This window comes from Psittacula echo, assembly GCF_963264785.1.
Source record: "Psittacula echo genome assembly, chromosome: 6".
NCBI classification, from domain to species: domain Eukaryota; kingdom Metazoa; phylum Chordata; class Aves; order Psittaciformes; family Psittacidae; genus Psittacula; species Psittacula echo.
The window spans coordinates 73,184,131-73,211,357 of record NC_137743.1 but is presented as its reverse complement, the minus strand read 5'-3'; the positions used below and the strand labels follow the sequence as shown (position 1 = coordinate 73,211,357).

At 40.2% G+C, this 27,227-nt stretch overlaps 1 protein-coding gene across 1 annotated transcript; it reads left to right on the top strand.

Moving 5' to 3' along the window:
- Positions 1-1,897: 1,897 nt before the first annotated feature.
- On the top strand, positions 1,898-26,111 carry FAM117B (family with sequence similarity 117 member B; the record flags this gene model as incomplete). Its single annotated transcript, XM_080621270.1, has 8 exons — positions 1,898-2,498; positions 10,027-10,178; positions 14,980-15,072; positions 15,572-15,685; positions 20,988-21,131; positions 22,169-22,394; positions 23,190-23,310; positions 25,495-26,111. The coding sequence occupies 8 exons, from the start codon at positions 1,898-1,900 to the stop codon at positions 25,811-25,813; spliced, it is 1,770 nt and encodes a 589-aa protein (XP_080477396.1). The 3' UTR covers positions 25,814-26,111.
- Between the last annotated feature and the right edge of the window lie 1,116 nt (positions 26,112-27,227).

Sequence of the window (27,227 nt, the reverse complement as noted above, 5' to 3'; positions counted from 1 at the left end):
TCCCAGCTATTTCATTAATTGAGTGAGCTATCTGGGATTTGATGCTTTGCCACATTGTACCACCAGTGCTTGTGAGGGCTACAAGAAAAGGACTGGGATGTAGTGCTATGTGTGTAATTTATAAGGGAACTTAAGTAAATTGCACACTTAGGAAAGGGCTACAGTAATGATCTGCCAGACCTCTGGTGCCTTCCCTTGACATCTCTACTTCCAGGGGCAGCCCAAGATCATTCTCAAGTCTGGGCACATCCTCTTGTAGCCAGTTGTTGATCCATCCTGCTACGCTACAGGCCCTATTACTAGTATTTAAAGTACCTGTGGGCAAGCATAAAACGCATCCGTCCTGTTCTTTTTTGCCAGTTTGGTTTCTCACAAAAGGCTCTTGACTCTGACAAGAGCTTTAACCTTCAAGGCCTGAGGCAGGCCCATGTGCAGGCATCCTTCAGAAGGGCACATACATAGTCTTGCTTTTCAGGCTTGTTAAACTTGTGAGCCATCAGGATGCAGCTCTTCGAAGGGGAAGTTGGGGCTTTTTAAGCGAAGCAGACTTCAATCAGAAACAGCAAAGGAGAAAAGAGGAGAGAAAAAACCAACCCCAAGTGTAACTAAGCTGAAGAAAGAACACTATGTAATTTGTTTGTATCATAGAGTCATAGAATAGTTAGGGTTGGAAAGGACCTTAAGATCATCTAGTTCCAAGCCCCCTGCCATGGGCAGGGACACCTCACACTAAACCATGCCACCCAAGGCCTCATCATAGCAATGGTATTCAATTGCAACATGCAACTCATAGAGCAATACTGAAAAAGAATGTAAGTTTGGTACCTCAGAACGGGCACTTGCAATATAGAGGGAGGATTTATGGATTCCTTCATGTCTTGGAGGTGCTGAAGTGTATCTACCTTGCATCTAAATAACCCAAACACATGAACTCAAGCCTGCTTCATGTGTGTATTCCCTTCCCTAGGGTATAAATCAGGTTAAGAGAATGTCACAGTTAGTAAGTGTTCTAAAGAGACTGCAGTGAAGACGCGACTAATCTAACGGAGAAAGAGTAAACACAGCAACTGAGGGGAGAAGTCTGCCTAGATATTACCCGTGTATCCGGTGCCATCATCAGTCACGCTAAGCTGGTGGCAAAGCGATTGGACGAGCCGCTGCTGAGCCCTCGTCCTCTCCTGCCGTGCGTTCAGAGATAACAACGATCGAGCAGCCCTATTCAAACGCAGCCCCGGGACGGGCCCTGAGGCGGGGGGGGGGGGCCGCCGCCACCACCCACGTGACGGCGGACACCTGGCCCCTGCCCGGCGCTGCGACGGGACGCGAGGGCCGGTCCCGCGGCCCCTCCATCGCGGCCCGTGCCAGCCCGGGGTCAGGACCGCGGCTCCGCTCGTCCCCGGGACGGAGGGGTCCCCCTCAGCCGGGAGGGCCCCGGTCCGCGGCTGCACCCGGGCCGCGCCCGCGCGCGCGCTCCCTCACGCCGAGCGGCGGCACGTGCCGCGAGCAGCGCGCGGCCCCGCCGGCCGCCACGCGCGCGCGCGTGTCGCTTTAAGCGCTGCCCCTCCCCTTCCCTCCCGGCGCAGGCTCGGCCACTCAGGAGCGCGCTCCGCAGCCAATGGGCGCGCCGTAGCTGCGCGAGCCGAGAGGCGGCGCGCCCAATGGGAGGGCGCAGGGGGCGGGGCGGGGCGGCCGGGGCACTATTGTTGATGAGGCGAGCGGAGGCTCCGCAGGCAGCGCGGGTCGCTTCGGGCTGGGGACGGCAGCGAGGACGAGTCGGGGCCGCGATCGGCACCACCTGAGGCGTTAGGACCCCCGCGAGGACCTGCGGGCGCTCGGCGCCGTTCCCTGCCTTCCCCGCCAGCGACGGTCTTCCGCGAGCCCCGGCTCCCAGCGGACTATGTCCCATCAGCGCGTCAGGCGCAACGGCTCCCCTACCCCAGCCACCTCCTTGGCGGGAGGAGGCGCGGCGGCGGCGGGCGGCGGAGCCGGAGCGAGCAGTCGCCTCCAGCCCATGCGGGCCACGGTGCCCTTCCAGCTCAAGCAGCAGCAGCAACAGCAGCAACATGGCAGCCCCACGAGGAGCGGCGGCGCGAGCGCCCCGGGCGGGGGTCTCCCACGCGCGGCGCCGGCCTCGCGCAGCATCAGCCCCACGCGCGCGGCGCCCACCGGCGGCGGCGGGCGCGGCGGCCCCGCCATGGCCACGCAGACGCCGGGGGGAGGGAGCGGCGGCGCCGCCTCAGCCGCCGCCGCCTCCTCGCGGGGCAGCCCCACGCGTGCCGGCGGAGCGAGGGGGAGCCCCCCGCGGCCCCACCACCTTCCGCCGCCGCCTCCCCCGCCGCCGCCGCTGGGCTGCGGGCTCTCACCGTGCTCCTCTCCCGTGCCTCCGCTGCCCGAGGGCAGTGCTACAGCGGCGGGCAGGGTCCGGCACCGGCGGCACTCGCCGGAGCAAGGCAGGAGCTCCCCGGAGAGGAAGAGCCCCAGCTCCCCCGTCTGCAAAGGTGAGCGCTGCCGCCGGCCCGACCACGCCGCGCACCTGCTGCCGCCCGGCGTTACTGGCGGGGTGCGGACACGTACCTGAGGGGAGGGGGGGGACACCACTATGGGGTTGCGGGAGGAGCGGCAGCGGGCGCTCCCCGGGCGGCTCGGCGTGGCCGGGTTCAGGGAGCGCTTTGCGGGGTGGTAGGGCTGGGATCGGCGGCGCCCTCCGCTCCTGATGTCGGGAGGAGAGGTAGGGACACAGGGGCCGTGCCCAGGCTTGCGCCCGTTCCGATCCTTCTGTGGCTGGCTTGCGGAGTGTGTATGCGTTGAAGGGCCTGTTGCTTTTGTTGTTGTTTCCTGGTTGTTAGAAGAGGGACGGAGAAAGCCAAGCATGCCATGTGGGGAGTTGTAGCTGTTGCTGTAGCCCTTCTGCAAGTACTGCCAAAGGTTCCCAGATGAGAGGGAGTCAGCGGTGTGGATGTGCATCAGGTACTTCGGTACAAGCTTAAGGTGTATTTGGTGTTTGAGGGCTGTTGTGAAGCCTTCACATCTTCATCCCTTTCTGTGCATCTTGTCCCAGATGGTGTGTGATTTCGATTCAGTGTCCGCAAGCTTGTGATTAGTAAACTAGTGGCATTGCACATTGATGTTGGGAAAAAGTGCTTGTTATCTCTTTTAGTGTAGTTACTTTCAACATGAACCCTGTAGAAGGATGTGTGAACTTAAGTGATGACAAGCTTGTGCTGCATCAAGGCTAGAAAATAGTGTGGGAATGGCATGCGTTTTGTAGCAAACTGCTTTTTAATGGTTTTGAGCAATTAAAACATACTTACTGGGAACGCTAAAATTTAAGCAACATTTGGCTTCTGGTTGAGGATAAAAGGGGCTTACGTGTGTCCTTGCTCTTCTTGGGATAAAAGTTTACTCAAAAACGCTTGAGTGAGGCTTTGTGTTTGTATCCTCAAATCTGGAAAAATCTGTGACTTCTGAGATACCAAGGGTTATAGCTGCTCTTTTATAAAGTTGCATGCAATAACCTGTGCAATAAAGTTGACTAATATACAGAAGTGTATATGCAGAAATATAGGATCAACATGATTCCCACCAACGCTTCTGCTTCTCCTAATGTTGCTCACCCTTCTAGAATAATGATTATAACAGACTGCCACCATGTTGTCTTTCTTTCTTTTTTGTTCTATCCTGGCTCTTGAAGGATGATTCTGCCCAGTTAGACAGTCATAATCAATTGGTATAGTACATAGCACTTAAGCTAATGTCTGTGTAACTTAATTTTTATCATTTTTTTTTTTTAATTCAGACATATCCCTTCGAGATTACCATATGACTGCTTGCCTGCAGTATAAGAGAACAGTGTCACAAAGGTGTTTCGGTTCTGAATTAGATTTTCTGCTTTCTGGATAAGAGTAACGTGACTTTTTTTTTTAAGGTTATATTCCGAGCCTTTGGATTGAGGAATGTGTGTATCCTTTGTTTGAGATTCTTGTTAATCAGTAATCTGAAAGACTTTATACGCATAATACAAGCCTGTCTTCTTCCTGTGATTTGCCCAAGGTGCAGTCTCCTGGCCTGGAGAATGAGGAACAGGATGGCTAGCCTTGAAATCGAAAGCTGTTTGTAAAGGCACTTAGGGTGGAAAAATGGCACCGTCTTCAGATCATTGTGTAGAAGTCTCTTGAAACCTTCCTTATTGGATCTAGGCGTTCACTTGTAGAAAGAATCAAGTCATTTGGTTACTGTGTTAAAGTAACTTCTGTAACTTTTTACAAGATGTATGAAAACAGAATTGCTTTCTGAACAGTACTTGTAATGGCCCAGAATGCAAATTAAACCTGTTTAATGTTGCTTAGCATTTGTATTGTGTAGTCCAGTACTTCATAGAAACTGAGTTAACTTCAGTTTTTTCTTTATTTAGGTAAGAAAACTTACTGGTAGCTGAGAACATGCTAGTTGCTAATGAGGCTACGGTTGCGAAGCCATGCAGGGCACTTCAGGATATCAGTCAGAATCAACTGCAGAATAACTTGGGTTTTCCTGTTTCTTGTTTTCAGATGATGATGGCTTTTGTTCATTTCTGCAGCTGCAGCCATAGGTTTTTTTTTAGATTAAAATGAACCTTGAGGTTAGAGAAATGATAGCTGTTTCTGAACTGCAGTACTGGTTCAGTAAGTTTAGACTCAACTTCATGTTTTCCAGATTTTCTTTCCTTGAAATGGTTGAATAGTTTTGAACATAGTTTTCATCAATCTACTTAACACAGGCTGAGAACCCCAACTTGTGAATTTACAAATGTGACTTAGTATCTTGGTTTTGAGTTTTCTGGTGGTGGAGTTTTCTTGGGGTGTGGTTTTTTGTTGAGTTTGTTTGGGGTTTTCCCTCTTTGTTTTCTGAAGTGAATTGCAGTTTAATGTTGGACATACTTAACTTAATTTTCCATTGATGATGGCATAATTAAAAACTGAAGATTCCATGGTACAATTTCTAAATTTCTGGACTTTTCTTGCTGCTTCCCTCCTAATTATGACCACAAGCCTAGATTTTCCTACTACCCAGTTTCCTTTCTTTTCTTTACTTTCCTTTACCTTCTCTCCCTGCAGTCTCTAGCCCTTATTTCACAGAGTTCAGATTCTACTTGTTCATGTTCAAGTGCTCTGTCCTTTCCATCACTGATATGGCCTTGTTTATCCTGTGTGAGGTCTGTCCTGCAATCTCCAGTTTTGGTTCGGTTTTCACATATGCCTCTTTATGCATAGGTAATGCCACCCCTGTTAGAGGATATTGATCTACTAGTAGATTGTTGCAAAATGAGATGAATATGTAAGCTGTACCTTTATTGTTGTTTTTGTCTTGGTTTATTTACTAAGTAAAGATCAAATGTGATCTTGTTATTTTTGTTCTTATATAAAACATCCTCTTGGAAGAGTTCAACTGTTCAGTTCCAAAAAATGTTATAATGCACCAGGCTGTGTAAACAAGAAGGTACAGACCAGAGCCACAGCAGTTGTTTACTGACCCTTTCAGGTGCCTTGAGATTGTGAAAGATTTCTCTGCTGGGTGCTGAACGTTCTGGTATATTCCAGTTCACTGAATTGGACATTTAAACTCACTCTGAAAATTAAGGAGAGAATCAGTTAGTTTTATCTAGAACTATTTTGGCCTTTAAAGTAATATTAAAGTCTACTTGTGTGAAAGGAAATTATGACAATTGTTATAACAGTGTATTGGAAAGCCTTAAAGAGTTCAGATGTGAACCTCTCCTTGGGGTAGGGAGAAGGAATGGAGCTCTATTATACTCTTAAATTTCACTGTAGATTTTTTTATTTGAAGAATTTGATGATTGACACAATAATAGCTGCAGTCCTGTCAACATTAATTAGCAAGGTTCTGCAGTAGTTATTAAAGATGATACTGTATGATAAGAGAGCACAGGCTTTGTGTACCATTACATGCCTGCTTTGCTTACCTAAGCTGTTTCGCAAATGGTAGGTGTAAAGAAAGTGAATTCAGTTTTGTAAAGAAAGTGAATTCAGTTTTGCAGCATCATACTTTTAAGTTTCTTGTGGCCAACACTTCAGGGGAGTTTATTTGGATTAAAAGTGTTTTCATTCACTAGAATTAAGTGACTTGAACATCTTGGGCTTTCTGAGGTTCGGTTTTGTAAGCAATGTTGATTCAGTCTTTCTCCTACTGTGGGATCATTTTGAATTAGTAGAACAAAAGTGTGAGTAGTTCTTTTATGTTTATGTGAAGATAACAGCTGACATTGTCTTCCAAAGGGAATATACACAGTTGTACTGTTTGTCTGTGCTCAATACTATCCAAGCCTGTTGAGTACTTTCAAGGAAACATAAAAACTAGGTGAAGCCCCTGAGATCAGTTGTGTTTGTGTGAGTTTTTGGGAAAAGACAGCTGTGTATGGGAAAGATCCCATGAATGTCATTTCTGTGGAAAAGGCTGACCGAAACAGAACAGAAAGGTCAGCCTATGCCTGAGAAGCTAGTTGGGTCTCACTGTTTCTCATGTTGCTAGATATCCTACCTGTATAAAAAATTTAAATTAGAATTCAGTCAGGGAATTTTGTGAGGTCAGTTGTGTCCTATGCTTTTTCAGTGGCTCTTTCTGCTGCTTGCTAGTTTTGTTTGGTTTTATGTTGTGTGTTAAAATGTTTCTATGGAGTTTTTATTTTCTGTTCTCAAAGCTTCTATTTCAAATACAGTAGAGCTGTAAGATCAATCTTCAAGACACACTTCAGCAGCAATCCTTATTTTGCAGTTCTAACAACAGTTCTGAACTTTTCCTGAAAAACTGAAAGGTGAATTTTCAGTGTTTTGTGTTTTAGGACTTTCTTACGTGTAATACCTTTCCGTTTTTTATTTACCCTTCCTTTCTTTTATGTATAGCAACTTCCTCCTGTGGGGCATCCAATGCAAAGGTATGTGTTCTCACACTGTGGTTTCAAGTTGTAGTTGTAGGACTTGTATGTTAAGACCTGCCTAAGTCAGTGCTTTCTTTCCTGCCCTTCAGGTAGTTACTCGTAAGCATCTGTATTTGTTCCATTTTGCTCTTCAGTCACATTGTTAGCCTGCCTTAGCTTAAATTGCCTTCGGAAATGCCTGGCTTGAAATTGCAGTACTTGTGTGTGATACCAGTTTACCTGTAGCAACCTCAGTTGGTCAGTTGTACTGCAGTGACTCTTGACGACATGGTAACTTGGCTGTTATTTTCCCACATTATGGGCTTTGTTGATTTGTGTTGTGTATTTTCTGTTTATGTTTTGTGGTGTTGTTTTGCTTTGTTTAAAGCTGGATTGCAGTAAGACTTTGTTTCTGAATAGACTTAGAGTAGTGGTGGATGTATAGGAGGGTTGATATTTATCACAAATATTGGTTTAAAGAGATAATCAGGCCAATTAAAACAGATCTAATATTCAAGAAGCATCTATTTGATGAAACAGCTCCATTGTTTTTCATCAGCCACAGCTGTTGTAACTGTTATCTCTGTGGAGGCAGATCTCTTGTTATGTAGGTCACATCAAGGAAAAATAGCAGCTGAACGCTTGCTTCAAGTATTGTGGAGGAAAGTGCAATGAAAACATTGTGTATGTTCCCATTGAAAATTTCCTCTTGAAACAGCAAGAGAAATTGTGTAGTAGACTTTTTCACAGTTTGTATTAAGCCGTGTTGTGAAGGTGAAAAAAGAGGTAAAAACATACCCAAAGGAGTTTGAAAACACAATTCCTTGAAGGAATTTTTAAGCCAGAATAAAGAGAGAATACTTGCAGGCTTTGTGCCTTGAAATCAGCAGCTTGTCTTGAACTTAAATAGTAAACAGGCTCTTCAGTTTTCATTCTGTCTGTTTGCCCAGCGAAATAGTATTTCCACTTCTTTTTTTTTGTGGAGGAGGGGAGAGAATGATAGCTTCTGCCGCTTCAGTTTTGAAGCTGTCTGCTGCAGTGCCTTTGCAGATAATGTGACTGACTACGTACACTTTCTGATTTTGTAATTTTCTTTTTTCACATCCCTTCTGTTTCCCCTTGGTATAAGAGAAAAGCTTCTTAAAGATGAAGAATAATAATTCAGAAGAAACATTAATAGGGAGAGTATGACAGCTATTTCTGAGACAACATGTTTGATATAACTTTGAAAGCAAATGTAATTTTTAAGGGATGACATTTTGATACAGACAGAAATATTCTGGTGCAAACAGACCCTTCAGTGTACTGGATGGTGCTAGCAGTAGCAGTCAGGGAATTTCTTTGATACAAGGGTCTTAAGAGCATGGGAGTTTATAAACTGCACTTTGCTGCTATTCCCTGAGAGCAGATGTGCTGTGAGCTCAGTAGTAAGGTTTTACTATTGTTGGTACTAGTAGAAATATTAAACCAGACGAGGTTTCTGGACTGCTTTATATGAAGGTAGCTGATTAAGAGTGCTAATAATTATTTCCGTCTAATTGAATTGAAATATTTTCCACAATTTTCATATGTACATTTCTAATGCAAAATTTGCATAAAGATATTTAATATAGAATGGCACTAGACTTACATTTGAAAGATGGGTGTTCTATGAGGCTACGGTGTTGTCCACACCACTGAAATTTATGCTTAACAAGTATATTTATATATCTTTCTTATTTATTTATCTTTAGTAGATTGCAATAACTTAGAAATTGAATTCTGGACATCTGATGGTAGTATTTTTGTTTTCTGACTACAGTCAGACGCTAATCAGACATAACTTCTTTTGGCCCTAAATGTGTTAATGTGGAATACAAATGGCTATGTTGTTTATACTTGGAGTGAAGAATTCATCTGAAGGCCCAGTCAGGAAAGACATATGACTGAGTTTTTCCAGTGCCCTTTTAAAGCTTTCGTTTGATTTCTGTGTTATCTTTGCTGTGTTCTAGCTATTTGTTTTAGGCCTTTTGTATTTGCTGTAAGTAAGATTAATACACAATTCTTTTGGATATGATTCTGTGAAGAGTAGATTAACTGTTAGTGTAGATCATTGTGATCTCTGAATTTGCGTTCTACACCTAGAATAACTAGTGACAAAGAATGTGTAACCATATATGTGCCTCTAAACCCAGAGTCTTTCCTGTTTGTCAGTCTCCTTAATTTAACAAACCCCAATTACTGTTTTGAAGAACCTTCCTTCACAGTGTTTACACTTACTAGCCTACAGCATAGTCTTTCACTGCCACTGTAACATATCATTGACAGATGGGATAGATGCGAATTTTTGGTTTTAACTATATTCTTTCTTTTTGCGTTACTTCCTGTGCTTGTTATATTTAACCTTATTCAGTAGGGGTTCTTATTACTATATCAGTTGTTCTGAAGAGAGAAATCTATGTGGACACGAAAAATGAGGTGTTGCAAAAGGCGTAGTGTGTAAAATATGAATGTAGCTACCAAGTATCATGTAAAGGGAGAAGCTGTCTTGATTATCTTATAAGATATAAATCATTACCTTGTCAAAGTTGACTTCTGGGTCTTAAGGTAGATCCATGACTCCTTATGTATTCATAATCTCTTTATGAATCACTATATGGTGTGTATATATATATCATATACTGGGTGGTTAATAAAACATGTCAGCATCCCTTGAATTAAAGTAGGTAAAGGGTAAAAGGCTAGTGGGACGATTCTAAACTTGGCATTAAATGGAAAAAGTTCAGCACAGATTTTCTTTGTTAGCTTTTATATATGAGGAAACTTTAAATATTTTTATTTTTTTCAAGCCTTCATCATTTAATAATCCAGTAACTTTTGCACCTTTGAGGGAAGAAATGGTGGTGTGTGAGTACAGTGCAACATTTGAGACATAAGAATGTTCTTAAGGAAACCATAAAAACACATTTAATTACTTATTAAAACTGAATAAAGCCTGGAAAAACAAACTTAATTCCTACATTAAAAGTGTCATCTTGTATACTTAATAACATAGTTCTGGTTTGATATGATTTATTGGAGGCAATTAGTAAAGTTCTCTCTCTTGCTTGCTTTCTAATCAAGTGTTCTTATTCTAGCTGACAAATCAAGGCCACCTTCATCAAGCCCTTCCAATAATATTCGCCGGACTTCCTCACTGGATACGCTTGCTGCTCCATACCTTGCTGGACAGTGGCCTCGTGATAATCATGGACAAGCTGCTCCATGTATGAGAGACAAAGCCACACAGGTAGGACAGATTTTTGTCTTCTGAGTATTTAAATGTGAAGATGGGATTTATATATAAGAAGCTTTTTCCTTGAAAACATTCACTTTAGCTTTCTTGTTTTCAAGTTCCCATTCACTTTCAAATTGCAGGGATCCTACTTTTGCCATTATGGGTGTGAATTATTTGTATTCTTTAAGAAGTTGTGAACTGTAGTATCTGTTAAGAGTTCCACTTTCTCCTTGACTCAGAAAACCCCTAGTGTATTGCACATCTGTTTTCTCATTGTTCTTGCAGTATGCAGTACACTGGATTGCACAGGTGTGAAGTACTATTTAGTTTTAATTTATACAAGGGAACTTAGATACTCCCTGTATAAATGTCTGTCTTAAAATGCAATGAAAAAGCCTTCTGCAGTGCCTGTATGAAAAGTATTGTAGCCTTTTCTGTGATAGGCTGCTCATCCTCTTGAAGGATGTAAAAGGCTTTAAATGTTCACCTGGGATATATGTACCAGGTGTAGAATTATACATTGAAGAGCTTCCTCGTTGAACAGTGAATAATGTCGAAATTTAGCTCAACTGGAAAATATTAATAAAGTACATGTTTTTGCCAATAAACTTAATTGACTTGACTAAATTTCATGAGCTTTTAGCAGTTTGGTCCTATGCCACCTGTAATGATTGGACCACAAACAACTGAATGAAATTAGCGTTACATGAGTTATCCACTTACCGTGACAGTTGTTTTATCATTCCTGTTAAAGGTGCTGTTGTTACATAGTATCCTATTGTATGCAGAAGTAATTGAAGATGGATTTTTCTATAAAATATGCCAGTTTTTCACTTCTCCTTCTCTGTATGTAGTCTGGCGGTGGAAATCTCTAACTTACAAAGAAAGAGCCAAACAGCAGATTTTAAATCCCTATTCTTAAGGCCTGGTTTCAACAACAGGTTTTCAGCTCCAAAGAACACAAGGGTGAAAGAACTGACAGCATGTAGGACATGCTAGAGTTTGAGCCTGCTTTAAGTTTGGTAACAGTAACAAAAATGTATCCATGTAGGTTACAGCCTGCTGTCTGCTGAAATGTGTAGGCTGCTGAGCAGCTGTCGGCAGTGTTGGTTGTTACTGTATGGCCTTCTCAAGATCCACAACATTTTGTGGAAAGGACCACAATTCAAAGAGCAGATCGGTAGAAAAGGAAGGTGTTTTGTAGGGAAATATGCCCCTGTGGGTAAGGTGGAAATAGAAACTGGTGAAGAAAGGACAGCTGAGGAGCAAGTTTTCTGTGCAGGAAAATGAATTGGAAAAATAGATAGAAGATGAGATGGAAAAGGTAAGCAAATCATAGTAAAAGGAGAAGGATGATGAAGGGGGTGTATAATATGCAAGGAGTTGCTGCTCATGCTAAGCTATTAAAAGGCATCATTAAAGTGCAGAACTAAACCAGTGTGGGTGACTTAGCCATTTATTTTCATGTTTGATTTCTTAGGGTAATGCTTCTTCAAAATAACTATATTTCTATAGTACTGCCAAAGTACCTGCTATATTCAGTTGATGTCTTTCAGCTTAGTTTAGGTTTAATCTGAATTAACCTTTGTATTCTCCAGCAAGATTAGATAACATCCTTTTTTGGCTTACGTTTTTTTGGGTTTTTTTTCCTCCAATTCTGACACATCTGGCTGCTATTGTAGTGGGGTTTCCTTAAATAAAGGGAAACATATTCCCCAAAATTAATGGGAAGACTGTAAAGGGCATTGACTATTTCTGCAAAATGAGTATGTTTAGTGGTGCTTGATGTTAGTATACTGCTGAGGGAAATCAAAGGATCTGTTTGGCCTTCCTGAATTAAAATTTATTACACCAGTGGAAAATTTTGGGATGCAGACGGAATATGTACATCCAAGGCTTGTGTTGATATGACACTGATGAGACATTGTTTTTGATCTTTCTGGTGTGCTTAAGCAACCATTTTTGCTAAGGACAAGTTGAAAATGTGATTTAAACCAGTTTCTCAAAGTAGTATAGGTTCTCCATTTTTATTGTTTTATGTTCTGAAGATGCGGTGTTTAAATTACAAGATATTCTGTCTCCAGTGTGTAATTTCAGATTTCACAAAGTCTGATGCGAAATGAGTGTATTGAGATTTCAAAAGGTTAGGGTGAATCTATTAAGAAACAAAAAAATTCAAAGTTGAGTAAGCAGGGTATCTTGATTCTGTGGGTTTACGGCATAGCTACTAGAGTCATCCAGGAAGCAGTCTGGGAAGAGACAGCAATTTGCGACACACTTTGGCTTGCCAGCCTTCACAGAGATGCCCACAGGTCACAGCTGAGAGGTGTGTAAGAGATCCCAGGTCACATGGACTTCTGTGTATCAGACTCCTGCTTCAACTGATTATTTTGATGAATCCTATCTATAAAACCAGACGAAATTACGTACATTCAGAATGTTTGTTGGATGATGAGTAAGTGTATTACTGAGTGTCCTAGGGTCTGGCTAGATTTCTTACATACAGATACTGGTTTAAGTAACTGGTGTTTGTAATCTTTTGTCTTTTTCCCTTTGAATCAAACCTGTTTGACTTTGCCTGTGGCTGTTTGAAATATAACTATGTCATAATACGGGTTAAAAGGAGATAATTGCTTTCTATTTTTTTAATTCTTAAAGAAACACTTTATTTCAGCTGCAAAGTTTTTGCCTCTAAGACTTTTTTTTTTTTAAGTGTTCTACTATCTGTGATAAATTAAGCTCATTTCCCTTTGTAATTCTAGAACATGAAGGAAGGATGTTGTGAATGGTAACAACTAATAAGCAAGTAGTAGTACTATGAGAACCTAGAGAAATAGAACCTCTGTCTATTGGTAATTGGATCTGTTTCTTGAAAACAAGTATTACAAGCAAAATATGGGGAATAAATAGGAGACTTGCTAAAATAGTATTACATTAGTGTACTGATGTAAAGATTTCCTGTAATATAGTGTCTTATATCTACTCTTGCTCCATAAAGATTTCTGTTTGTTTTGTGGATGAGCATCAAAGCAACCTTAAATCCTTTAAAATTAATCAGATATTAATTCATGAAACAAGTCTGGAATCTTAAGTCAAAGTCTTGAATATAAATTAAATGCAAAGACTGATTAGGGTGTAATTAGATTCCTGTAGGCAAGTATAATGGTTATGCTGAGTTGGGTAGTTAGAATTAGTTGCTAAAACTTACTGTTCCAGGGGCCAAAGGATAGGATGAGACTCCAGATTGACATTTGAGAATTGTCGAGACCAAGACTGATACATAGGAATGGTGATTATCAATTATTCTATTTTATGATGAAGACAAGTGAGTGCTTTTCTGGCAAAATAGGTTCTAATGGTTTATAATATTGTTATCAAGTAGAAATTTCAAAGCAACCCTACGAACTTTGTTATTCAGATTTGTCCTAGTTAGTTTTTGGAGTGATGAAGACAAAAATTTACTGATAGTAGAGGTTTTGCCAATATGAAGACAATGGGAGTTGCAGCCTGTGTGTTTGGAGTTACACATTCATTTCCTTGCAAAATGGGGATTAATACCCCATCATCAAAGGCGTTGCGAGTTTCTATGTTCTGAGTACAGATGGAGTAAGTAAGGTCATCTTGTGGTTTGCAAGCTGTTAGTCTCAAATATAGGAACAACTGTTGTACACTGCAGATGTGAAGGTTTTGAGGCAAAGTTCTGTCTGTAGGAGAAAGTGAGTTATCAGTGACTTTTAAGGATGAGTTAGCTAGATGACTGCTATATGCTAAGAACTGCTCTGTGGCAATAGTGAATTGACAAGAACTTACTCATTATGTAAGCTGCTTCCAGAAATCCTTCTCCCTGCTTCATTAGGCATATTTCTTGTGATTGAATGAAGATTCCTGATAGATGTTATCCTTAGAGCCTTTACAGTTCACCGCTTTTGAAGGTGGTTCTGAACATGGTTAGGTGGGAATACAAACTGTCCACAAAGCATACAGTGTTATCACAGCTTGCCTGTGTGCTTTGTTACCTTAAGTAAATGCAGTTTGTCTTAACAATGCCTTGTATTTCCCTGAACTTTTCCATGGCAGTATGTTTGCAAGTTTCTTTGTTAAATGTGAATAACTTTGTTGGTTTAGTGAAACTAGCTTAGGTATTACATGTGCTGCTTTCTGCTTGGCTTAAGACAACTAGGAATCTGAAGCCTTTTGAGGCATTAATAAACTAATTCACTGCTTTGCAGTAGCTCTAGTGGTGCTTTTATGTCTTGCCTGCCTTTTTCTCATTCTTCTGACAAGAACATGACTTTGAAGCTGTACTGGTGCAGGTTTTCATGATGTTTACACCAAGGTATCCTTGCTAATGTTTCTGTCAGAAACAACAAGGTCAGCATCTGTGCAGGAAATAAAATGAACCATCTCCCTCAAATACAGCACTGTCATGCTGGCTCTTTAGAACTCTACAGCAGCTTGTGGTACATCTGGCTGTTACTATTGCCTTATGCTCAATAATTTGGAAGGGAATCTAGCACATTCCTGTATTAGAGTACATCTAAAAGTTGAGGGTTTTCTCTGTGTGTGGTTTTTGTTGGGTTTATTTTGTTTTAATATTACAAAGTTTCACTCAACTTTGTCAGATTTTACTTGTCAGAAAGGCTTCTAGTCAGTAACAGCTTTTCACTCACAGTTCTCAATCTAGCAAATCTTAACACTGTTCTCTCTTCTAATTTCCCTCAAGATATTCTGCCAGAAAGTAGGGATTACCTTTTTTATTTTTTTTTTTATTTTTTTTTTTTCTCCAATTAATCCTGTAATTTTCTTGCTGCAGACAGAAAGTGCCTGGGCTGAAGAGTATTTAGAAAAGAAGAGAAGCTCACACAAACGTTCGGCATCATGGGGCAGCAATGGTCAACTCAAGGAGGTCAGAAATGCTATTATTTGAGATATCTTTGGGTTTTTTACACTGTTACTGTGGTTTTCAGGAAGGCATGAATATTGTACTGCTTTGTTTTATTGTATGGACTGTGGGCTTGGTAAAAATACGAAATTGATGTTCATCTGGTATTGATTTTGTATGATGATACAGGACTACTAAAATTTTTCATGTGAATGGGTGGGAAAGAAAGCGTCAAGTGCAGGTGACAGTCTTCATCAAAGGAGGAAATATAGCAGTGACTGAACTACTTTCAAACTCTGTGTATTTTAAGTTTTCATTAAACCTCCAGAGGCATCTTCTGGGCTTCAGCTGAACTGGTGGCTAGTTTGTTAAGTTTACAACAACTTGAGTCTAATTTAGTGCTGGCAATAATTACATATGTTGTGGTAGTAAAGAATTTTAACGAAGTGATGGAATAAGTTGATGTAACTGTGTGTTCTTGAATATATCTGGTGAAATCTAACATAAATTTTTCCTTTATTAGATTGCAAAATTGCGTCAACAATTGCAGAGAAGCAAACACAGCAGTAGGCATCATCGTGATAAGGAAAGACAGTCTCCATTTCATGGTAACCATGCAGCCATTAACCACAGCCAAGTAAGGCTTTGCACTTTTTAGACATATTGGGTAGCTAATGCTGTTTTTAATTCCTTTCAAGGTTATTATTTGTCTTAAAAAGAACTTAGAAATACCACATACTGCTAAATATGTTGTAGCTATGGGTGAATTCTTTAAAATAGATCTGTTTCCGTTGACTTCCTTCAGTGTATGGGGTTCTGGATCTTTTTGTTACTTGGCAGGGTTGGCTTTGAACTCCAACTTTGAAAGAGTTTCAGATAGATCCCTGTTTAAAGCAAGACTTTTAATGTGTATTCTGCAGCCTCTACAAAAGGATGACAGATAAGTTTAATCAACACCTATTGATTATCTTTCTCATCATGCACTGATGTAATGATTATGAATTTGCATGTAGAATATGTCACGGAGCAAACCGGTAATAAAATCATACACTCATATAAAATTGTAGTTTTTGCTGATCACATTTTGTCTTGACAATAGTACTTGTCTAATCCTATGATGAGCTGATTTGGAGAGCTTACCTGACAAGAGGCTATTCAATGGGATTTGTATGTACTGTATTAATAGTGTTTATATTCTTGATGGCTTCATTCAGCCTATGTAAAATTATATTTTTTCCCATCATTTATTACGCCTCGAGACTTTAAGTAGTAATCACTTAAATTGTGATGGTTAGGCCACCCCATGTTCTGTGTGCAGCTTTAGTTTTATCTTAAGACTGTTAATGAGGTCAGGTTCAGAGAGAGGTAATATTTTTAGCTCATTTGACAGCAGGTCAAAAGAAACTATGAGCACACAGATCCTTTTTCAGTTTATTAGTTTTAATTCTGTGTTATTAGAACAATTGTATTTAGGATTTTTTTAGAATTACGTTTTTTGACACAATTTAGAAATTACTCGTTAAAGCTCTTTAAATCTTCAAACAGAAACTGTTTCTTCTTCCTTCTGTGAAGCAGTTCAAACTTGAAACAGGCTGTGTAGGACAAATTCCTACATTTTCATCACTTTATTGGAGTACAGGTGCGGTGTAGCATGCTGCTTATCTTAGTGACTGCTGTATCTCAAGTCAGAACAGTCCAAAATGATAAAAGATGAAAGACACATAAATGAACCTACCCCTTTCTATATTTTTGTTTTTGTTTTGTTTTTCACTAAGTTTATGAAAATTGCTGAGACACATCATAAAAAAGGTCAAAATACTTGATGCAGGTATTTCAATCAAATTTGTAGAACTTGTTTGAAGGTTTGTTCTGTACTTGTGGGCAATTGAGGCATTTCAACCAGAAAAATAGCATACTAAGGAACTTTTGTTGTTAGCCCTTCAGTACACTGGAGAATTACATGCAGTCTGACAGGTTTAGCTTGGTATTCTACAAACCTGTAGGTTTCTGAACACTAAGCTATTGTCACTCTAATATAGATAATCTTAGTGGGGTTTAATTTTGAAAATGAACAGTGGTGTTACTACTCTGTATACTCTGGGGTGTGTATACTACCCCAAAGCATGTATGTGAATATTTTTCTTGCATCTTAATTATTTTATTGTGCCCGTGAAATTTTACTTGTTGTATGGAGGTCTTTTGCATTCTGCCAGATTTTAAAGTATGTGAATAAAATATTGCACAAGAGATAATTAGGTTTTGGTCTTGTGAAACAGACTATAAAACACAAACTGAGGCAAAGCAGCTTTTCCAGCATTGTGTTACAAACCAAACCATTGTTTTTTCTTGGTAAATTTTGTGCCAGCTCTGTTGAGCTACTTGTGAAAGGGGGGAAGTTACAGAAAGCTTCAAAAAGAGCAAGTGAAGGGTTTAGATTAACAGCATTTAGAGGCTGCTTTTTAAGTCAGAATGAAAATCTAACTAGGCATCAAGGGCAAAGTTCCTAGGCTTTCTCATTCTTTTCTAGGGAACTGCCAAACTAGGTTTCTGATTGCAGCTCAGCTCCTTCATGATTTGTGGAAGGACTGTGTGGAAACACTTGCACTTAGTCATTAGAATATTTAGAATTTTTTTTACATTCCCAACTTGAAGGAAACTTGTAGTTGTTGACCCTAGAGGGTCACGTGAAGATTTCTGAGCTCAAGGAGCTTGATTCCTGACAAGGCTGAGAAGATGTGTTAGGAAATTGCCTTGGTAGTCCCTTTGCAGAGACCAGGTAAACTCTGTTTAACAGTTTGGAAATAGCTTACTCTTCTAGTTGAAACTGAAAGAAGCAATTCCAGTGGATTTATTTCCTGTTTTCTTCCCTACTAATACACACTTAAGCTTTGCCATCATTCTGAAGTTTTACCAGATTTTTTTACAGTGATTCTTGCCACTTAAGCCTCCAGCTGATGGTTGTGCTTCTTTCCCATATGGTTTTTGCTTAAAGGAAGAAATGCACACAATCTCTGTAGAATAAGCTTGTTACCTGTTCCTGTCCCTCTCCTCAGAATCAGGAAACCAAGTCCTTGCTGCTGACTACATAAAAATGTAGTCTGAAAAAATTCCAGGGCATTTGAATGGGTTTTTGTATGTCTTTTCGTGATGCTAGAAATGCTCCATTCTGCCTCTCTTTACAGGAAGCAGGATGTGCAGAAAGGTCATAGCCCCCTCAGGTGATCTTGGGATGCTTCTGAGAATGTTGATTTTTAAATTAACTCCATAATTCTAAATCTGTAAATAGGAATCAAGCCCATGGGATCTTCCTTTATTCTCAGGGTTATTGTAATGGAGAAACTAAAATTGAGACCAGAGCCAAGGAAAAATGTATTAGGTCTTTCAAAATCTTTTTTGTCCTCAGTGCACTTTTCTGATGTTCTGCTGCTATTTGACGCTATGAACCATCAAGCTTCTTCCTTTCATTTTCCTGGAAAGAATGTGTCCTTAATGTCAATTGATTAATTGTTGATCCTAAGCAACCACTAATACTGAGACCAACTGCATGCAGTGTGGGGGTTTTTTTGTGTCACTATTGCCCGCTTACGTAGGTAGGGCGTTTCATTTTTAAAGTGAAATTGCCACGATGCATTCGACCTTGAGGTGGTTTGATGTTAATATCCAAAAGCATCAAAAGATCTTGGATTCTGTTTAAAGTTCCATTGCTATTGAAAGAATTAGAAGAGCTAGAGCATTTTCCTAAAATACCTGTGAACACGCTTGCAAGTTTGAGGACTCTTAACTGTCCTACACCAACACTCAATGACAGTGTATTATTATGTGGGCACTGTAATTACTATCCTGTGTTTGGCACTGTGCTTCACTTTGCGTGTTCCCAAATATATGGATAAATAGTCTGATTCCTGTAGCCTATTCCTGTACGTCAGGAATCAGCTCCATGCAGACCTCCGTGAAGGCAGTATTTCTAAAGGAAGGGTCTCGGTTTGAGGCTGGTTGTTCCACCCCTGTAATGGTACTTCCTTCCCTTTCCACCCCCACCACTCCGGATTAACAAGTCATTCTCAGTCATGTACAGAATATGATTTCTTTTGGAAGTGAAACATGCTATATTGAGCCATAATGAACTCTATTGAAGCAGCTTGTGGTTTTTCTACTTTGAGCTCTTCAAACAGTGCTGTGATTTTAGGAATTGTAGTGCTAGGCAATCGTATTTAAAAGATGGAGAATATCCCCATTTTGCTAAGGACTGCTGAAGCCTTAGACAAGCATCATTGTTTTCTACTTTTTTAACAAGTGCAGTTTGTTCTAAGAATGTGTATATTTAATAGCTGGGTTCATAAACAATCTTTATTAGTGCCTAAGCTTGTGCTGATATACTTGTTTTATGACCGGATATTGACCTGTATTAGTTTCCTGGCTTGTTGATCCAAAGCCTTGTTTGTAACAGAATGGTTTCTCAGAATTCTATGCTCATCTCCAGTTGTTTGTTTTCTCTTCTTCATTTTTGGCAAAACATGTGAAAGTGTTTTCAAGTTTGGCCATGATGAGAATGTTTAGTTTTTGTAGACATAAACAGTCACCAAGCATTTCCTGAACAGAAGCTTTTGTAGTCCCTGTGCAAGCCTCTTTGTCAATAGCTATCTTAATGTGTCAGTGAAGCAAAACTAATAGGATTTGTGAGTTTTGCCACTTCAGTAAGTGTGAGCATAGTCTGCATTATGATCTGCACTTAGAATTCTCTTGTTTACATTAATCTTTCGAAGGTAGTTTTTCTGCTAGACAAATTTTGCATGGTTTTTGAGAAGTTGAATGCAAAGTCACGATGCTTTGGTGCCTAACTGTGCCTGATTTTGGTACTTAGAGGGGAAAAAACAGCCAAACAAATAAATGAGACAATAAAAATAATAATTAAAGTAAGCAGAACAAGCAAAACAAAACCTGAACAAACATCAAACGCATCACTTTGAAGACTAGGTGATAATGCTAGTGTCCTTCAATCAGTAGAGGAGATCTTCTCCATCACAGCACATTAGGCCATAGAGTCTAGGAATTTTACACAGGAGTTCTACTGTGACTTTAAAGCGTCATGGTGTTCCTTGAGTTCAACTAAATGTTTGCAGGACATGTTCTGTTATCTATAGTAGAGTCTGTGCTGAAGTTCAGGACAGAATTTTCTAATGTTCTCATAGTATGGCTTTTTAATGGGGAGGAGGATGCTAATGGAGAAGGGAAACCTCAAGAAGTTGCGGTGTACCAGAAGGGGCTTTGGAAAACTTCAGTAATGTTTGGAAAACTCTTGAGAATGGAGTTTTCATGCACACTTGGAAGCACTGGATTTTTAAAATGTTCTGTGTATTTGGGTTTGGGATTTTATTCTTTCTGTGGAAGTCTTCCTGAATTGTTTTGTCAACCTTATATCTATAGTTACTGTGTTGGTCTTCATGTCTAGCATAATGCAATCTTGCATTTGTGGAATACTTTTCCTTCTGCATGTGTCTGTTGCTGTAAGTGACAGCAGACTTCCATTAAAATACGTTTTAAATGAAATTACAAGTGGTAAATCCAACAGGGAAGGAACTGAAATTGTGGTACAGCTCATTTCAGGAGGAATGTGAATATATTTTAAAGGCTTCAAAATTACTTATATTTGAATGGTTCTGTTAAATTTTTACTTGTCAAGTGTTGTTGAGCTGGAGACAGACCGTATCAGGGGAAGTCTTGAAACTAGACTGTTGAAAGCTTTTCCTGTTAGAAATTAGATTTGAAACAAGGAAACTCTGTTTCTTCATTTAAGGCATCCATTTTAACACAGTCACTATAGTTTCATGTAAATCCTTGATACTGAAGTGTAGATGTGTTTTGTTTAAAGGTTCACTTTTAAGTAGAATTAGTAATTGTTTTGTAAGTAAATATATGTTGCTTTCTCACTGGTTTCTCAGGCTCCCATCCCAAAGAGTGCTCTTGTTCCTGTGATACCTATTGCCAAATCAACAGGATCACGATTCCGAAACAGTGTGGAAGGACTGAATCAGGAGATTGAGATAATAATTAAGGAGACGGGAGACAAAGAGGAACAACTTGTTGTATGTATCTGCCATCGTATCTGTTTTCTATTATTTTGGTTTTGCTTTGAGTTTTTTCAGTTATAAGCTTTGTTTTGCACAGTTTTTTAGTGCAATTTGCCTGGAATTCATTTTGCTTGCTTTAATAAAGGTAGTTGAAAAGTCTCTTGGAAAGCAAAATGAAGAGTTGAATCTGAACCTTTTCCACTGTGATTACTGTGATGTAATTAGTTTTCCAGTAAAATAAGAAATCTCAGTAAAACAGGACAAGACAAAAGGTCTGTTTTGGGAGTTCTTGTAGTAACTTTTTCTTCTTTTTGCCCATGGTGAACTATCCCCATCCCAGTTGACGCATAACTTGCCCATTTTTAACTTTTCATTTTACTTTCAGTTGTTTTTAGAGGTAAATTTAGAGTATCAGAAATAGAGCCATGAAGATGATTAAGGGACTGGAACATCTTTCATATGAGAAAGGGCTGAGAGAGCTGGGACTGTTCAGCCTTGAGAAGAGAAAGCTCAGGGATGATCTGATGTGCAGGATGGAAGAGGAGGGAGCTGGACTCTTCTCAGTAGTGCTGAAGAGGGCAAGAGGCAGTGGGCACAAATTAGCATTAAATTCAGTCTGAACACCAGAAAAACACCTATCTTTCTTTCTTTCTTTCTCCCCCAAGCCCTCAGATGTGTGAGGGTGCTCAGAACTGGAGCAAGCTGCTCAGAGAGGTTGTGGAATCACTGTCTGTGGAGGTGCTCAAAACTTGGCTGGACACAGTCTTGGCCAGGCTGCTCTAGCTGAGCCTGCTTGAGCAGGGGTGTTGGACTGGGTGATTATCAAGAGATCCCTTCCAACCTCAGCAATTCTGTGATTCTGTGAAAGCTTGAAAACTGTTGTCCTTAGTTTCCAAACCTGACTTATTTTCTGTTGGAATCTTGTGTAATGAATGAAATTTTCTACTTCAAACGGCTTTATGAAACCTGAAAAACCCCTCAGCATTACTGTATTTGAAGAAATTGCTAACCAGGCAAGAGCCAGGCATCTGATACATTTCATTTTTTACCAGCCTCAAGATATTCCAGATGGGCACCGTGCACCACCTCCTCTGGTTCAGCGTAGTAGTAGTACTCGCAGCATTGATACCCAAACGCCTGGTGGAGCAGACAGGGGTAGTAACAACAGCAGCCGCTCCCAGTCAGTATCTCCAACCTCATTTCTTACCATCTCTAATGAAGGCAGTGAAGAAAGTCCATGTTCTGCAGATGATCTTCTTGCTGATTCCAGAGATAAAGGTACTGCATAACTAAAAATTCAACAATGCTAAACTGCAACCTGTTGTGATGTGCATATGAGCACGTTGTAAAAGAAGGGGTTTGTTTCCCACCTCCATGGAGAAATGGCTCCAGATACTGTGTGTGCACACGTCTAGTGCTCTGTAATTGAAGCTGGATAGATGTAACTGAGGAATGTGCTTCCCAAACAAGTTTTTGTTTTTAGATAATGGATTCAAGTACTTTAAGCAAGCTGGAGAAGCCAGAGTGTGCAGCAACAGGTGGAACAGCAAAGTAGGCTAGTCCTGTTGCTTGTGTCAGGTATTCTTCATGATCTCAGGCAAAATGGGCAACCTTCCAGCACTTCATACATGCACCTGGAAAAGTTTAACTGTTTGGGGTGTTTTCTGCTTATTCTTTTATCAGAAGTATTCCAAGTTAATCTAGAAAAATTTTATAATTCAACATAAACTTGTTCTGGGTTTTAAGGAATATGGTTTCTGCCCATTTCTTTTGGCTGGATTGTGACAGCACAGGACCATAGATTCACATTTGAAGTTACAAAATAGAAGTGTCTAGGAATAAACAGAGATTGAAGAGAAGCCTGAAAATAGTATAAGGAGAAATGGAGAGGAATAAAGAGCTTGAGATAATAAACCTTATTTGCAAATAAACTTGGAGGCAAATGAAAACGTTTCTTAATTTTATATCATTGGTAATAAAGTGGTTTCAGTTTGGGGGGCATTTAAAGATTAGGGTTATTGGAGGTTTTTATAGTATGACACATTAAAGTAATGAGAAACTCTTTTCCTGCAGAGAATGGGAATAATTCTCCCTTGCCAAAATATGCTACCTCACCAAAACCCAACAACAGCTACATGTTCAAGCGTGAACCTCCGGAGGGCTGTGAAAAGGTTAAAGTGTTTGAGGAAAGCTTGTAAGTTGATCTTTACTAAATAAGAAATATTCAGAGTTACCCATTGGTTTATTGAGTTTGTGTTGGAGCAAAATTATTAGTCCAGTTACTAATACCATGCTAACAGCCAGATCTCTGTTTTGTGTGACTATATAGTGGCATGTATGAGTGTATTTTATTGCTGGATTCTTTTTTTAAATCAGCATATTGAGAGACTTTTTAAACCAGCATAACTTGAGAGGATTGTCTCTTACCTAGCAGGTAGTGGGGGAGGAACTCAAATAATCACATATGATAAGAAGCTGTAATACAGGTGTATCAGCTAATACGTCATGACTTGACAGGCACATTGTAATCTAGACTCTGAAGACCGTATTCTTTTCAGCTACGTCTGTGTAGCTGTAAAACCTCTAGTGACAGATGAGTAAATTTGACCCTAAGTATTTGATGCTTTGGTTATTGTGAGAACACCAACTTTTGTCATTTGGAAATACTCTGGGGATTTTATGTTTTATTCTTATTTCCAGTGGAGGTTTTATACTCTTGTGTTAGTTGTATGCAGGACTCTTAACCTGTAGTTAAAAACTTCATTTCATCACACAGGAAGCATAATTTGTTTATAATACTCTTATGACCATATTATTTCAACAATGCCTAGTTCTGCTTATTGTAGTGTAAGGAGTAATTTAAAAAATTATAGGTGGTTTGTATTTTCCATCTCTGATTGCTGAAAATGTGTTGTAGGAAGGGTTACAGTAACTTAAGTTAGACTGTGTAACCTATGTTGCCAACAGATTGGATAGTCTCCACTTGCTCCTGGAACATACTTTATTGTAAGTTGACTTGCATTTGCATTTCTTTTGAGATGTCCTTGCTGCGTAACTGTAGGACTGGTCTGCTGTACAATGAAACAGGCTTTTACAGAAGTCTTTGTGTAGATGCTGCAGCCGCATGCAAAAATCCTTTTCACATTTGGCACTTGCATTCCACACGTACATGGAATACATGAGTGTAACTATTTAAACCTCAGCCTTTGCTTAACATTATTTGTTTGGAGCTTGTAGGATTTTCATTTGGGGGAAAAAATTACAAATGGATTTTTGGCTTTTCTGGACACTCAGAGGATCAGCTAACATGGAAACATACCCTATTTCACAAGCAGAATTACTTTTCAGAGTAGAAGTATCTTCTACAAGAGTATACTGAAAGATTAGCTTACTTGGCCCAGTAGAAGAAAGACAGAAGTCCATTCAGCTATCTAACACACACATGGAAGAGAAGGGGAGGTTATAGGCTAAAGGACAGTGCTGGCAACAAGAAAAAAATGGGTATAAATTTCTGATAGCTTTCTCCAGCAGAGAAGAGAAGCTTTGGAACAGATTCCCATGGTTTTGTTTTAAAGAGTTGGACTAGTTTAGTAGATTTACATTGCATCATTTGAGATACACAGAAGGCATTCTTGTGCTATCCACAATTTCTTTCAGCTGTCTTTCATAAAGCATGAGTTGGTTGAATTATATGCTGAGATGGCAAAACTGCAAGTCAGGATCTAAATATGTGTTCCACACTTCATTCCCAGGTTACAGGTACTTAATCATAAATGCCACTTCGAGAATACTACATTTTACTCCCTGCACTGAGTTTTTTAAGTAAGAGGAGGTTATCTTTTACAGAGATTCAGGCCGCACTCAGGTGGACATGCAAAGGAGGCAGAAGTATAGGGAAGGAAATCCCACTAAGATCATGCACAGCTCCAAGGTGTACAATATTAGAAACATTGCTATGCCAGCTTTCTCTCACAAGGCTCGGTGTGTAAAGAGTGTTGGGGTGGGGCAGAATATGTTGGGTTGTGAAAGTTTCTGGAGAATATGATCGAGAATGCTTTCCAATATATTGGATATGCCAGTTCACGGACAGGGTTTGTGATCTGCAACATGAACTTAGTGTCTTCCTTGAATTAGGAGACAGCCTGCCCTAAGAATGTGTTGTTTATCTGTATGTATTTATATGTAAAGAAGCAGTTTAAACCACCTTGCTGTTTGCCGTGTGGTACAAGTGTCATTAAGGCATTATTGAGTGGGTGAAATACTTCAAGTTTAACTATCAGCTTGTCTCCACTGGTGTTTTCAGCCATACATACTTGCCATTGACAGAATTTGGTGGTTCAATGTAATTTTAAAACTACTATGTGTATTTTATTTCTAGGCCAAAGCCATTGCATGAAATTCCAGCCTTCTACTGCCCTGACAAGAACAAAGTGAATTTCATTCCTAAAAGTGGCTCTGCTTTCTGTCTTGTCAGCATCCTCAAGCCACTTCTTCCAACACAGGATCTCACGCTTAAGGGCACTACACACAGCCTGACTGTCTCCTCCAGCATGACACCCAGTTTGTTACAGCCCATTTCTATGGCCTCCTTGTCTACAAACACAGATCAAGACAGGATCTCTCGTGGAACAAGTACAGTAATACCACAGACCTCTATACTCCAGCAATCCGGACCTATTGAGGAAGCTGATGGATAGATTTAGATTGTCTTGACATTTCTCTGGGCAACTACTGGGAAAAAATTTGAACCAGTTAACTGGACCTTTCTGATCACACTAGTTGCATTGTTTTAACAATTTATGGCACTGTCATTATTGAACTCTTTGTATAATTGGTAGTTTGGTAGCACGTTGAGAAGTTCAGGAGGACGCAGCAGCTGACACTCTGTTGCACTTTCTGCTTATGAAGATTCTGCTTCTGTTTCTCTCTCGTACTTTTTTAAACACTGGTGAAAACAAAGACTGTCATGCTCCTTTGCCATTTAAAGGACCAGTTGTTGCGATGCTATGTGTCCTTTGACTTTTTTCCCACTGAAACAAAAATCTCAAGACCAATCAGCTGATCCCATTTACCATTGTAATATGCAGAGGGAGGGGCAATCAGATGGTTTTGCAAGATGTCTTTTGTATGAAAATGTGTATTTTGTAAAAATAATTGCCTTTTCTGGTACATAGCAGGTGATGTTTAGAAGACACTTTCCTGGTGACGATTCCCCCACCCCATTTTATTTTGGGTTTTGTTTTTTTTGGTAGGGAAGGTTCTTTTTTACTTGGCTGTTTTACAGCTGCTGGGACCAAAGGATTGCTAAAGTATTTCAGCAGTCTCAAATTATGTGACCTTGCTGAACAGCCTCAGCCCTAAACTAAATAAGATATGTTTGGAACAGAATAGTATTCAAAAAGCAGTGTTAGTATATAGTATACATTTTTTTGATATTGGAAGTTTGCTTTTCAGGTAAGTCACATTCTTAAAACTCCTTCCTTCATGGAATTCCCACCAATGTTGGTTTATTGGCTGGAAAATTGCATTGTAAAGCACTTGCCCCAGTGTTGTTCTATTTGTCCGTAAGATTTTTGTGCAGGGGTGGGGAAAAAAATGTTATCCTCTTACTCAGTATTGTTTCCTGCAGAAGATATGCCACTTGCCTCTTAGAGGCTTGCTTGGCTATTTACAGAGTTAGTCAGCCTGAATCATTAATCACTCTTGGCACAACTTTGCTCTGACATGACTCATCACTGTATTATAAACCTTGGCCCCATAATACTGAAGTATCTGTGCATGGTTTCCTCCCTGTTGTCATAGTGGTGTTTTGTGTGTCTGTTGAAGTTGATGGCTTGTCAGGCATGGTATCTGTTACACAGAAATTTACAGCAGCAGATACAGTCTCCCTTTTTGACCAGCAACTTGGGCTGGCATGTAAAACAGAGGATCTTTTTAATACATGGTCTATTCTGATATACAGCAGTTTATGGTTCCTTTGAAATTATAACAAAGGATGAAAATGGGTGGAAAGGCAATTGCAAACAGAAACTTCAGGAAAAATACAATACAGATATGCAAAAAACCTGCAGTGACCTGACTACCAGTGCTGTATCGACTTATAAAACACGT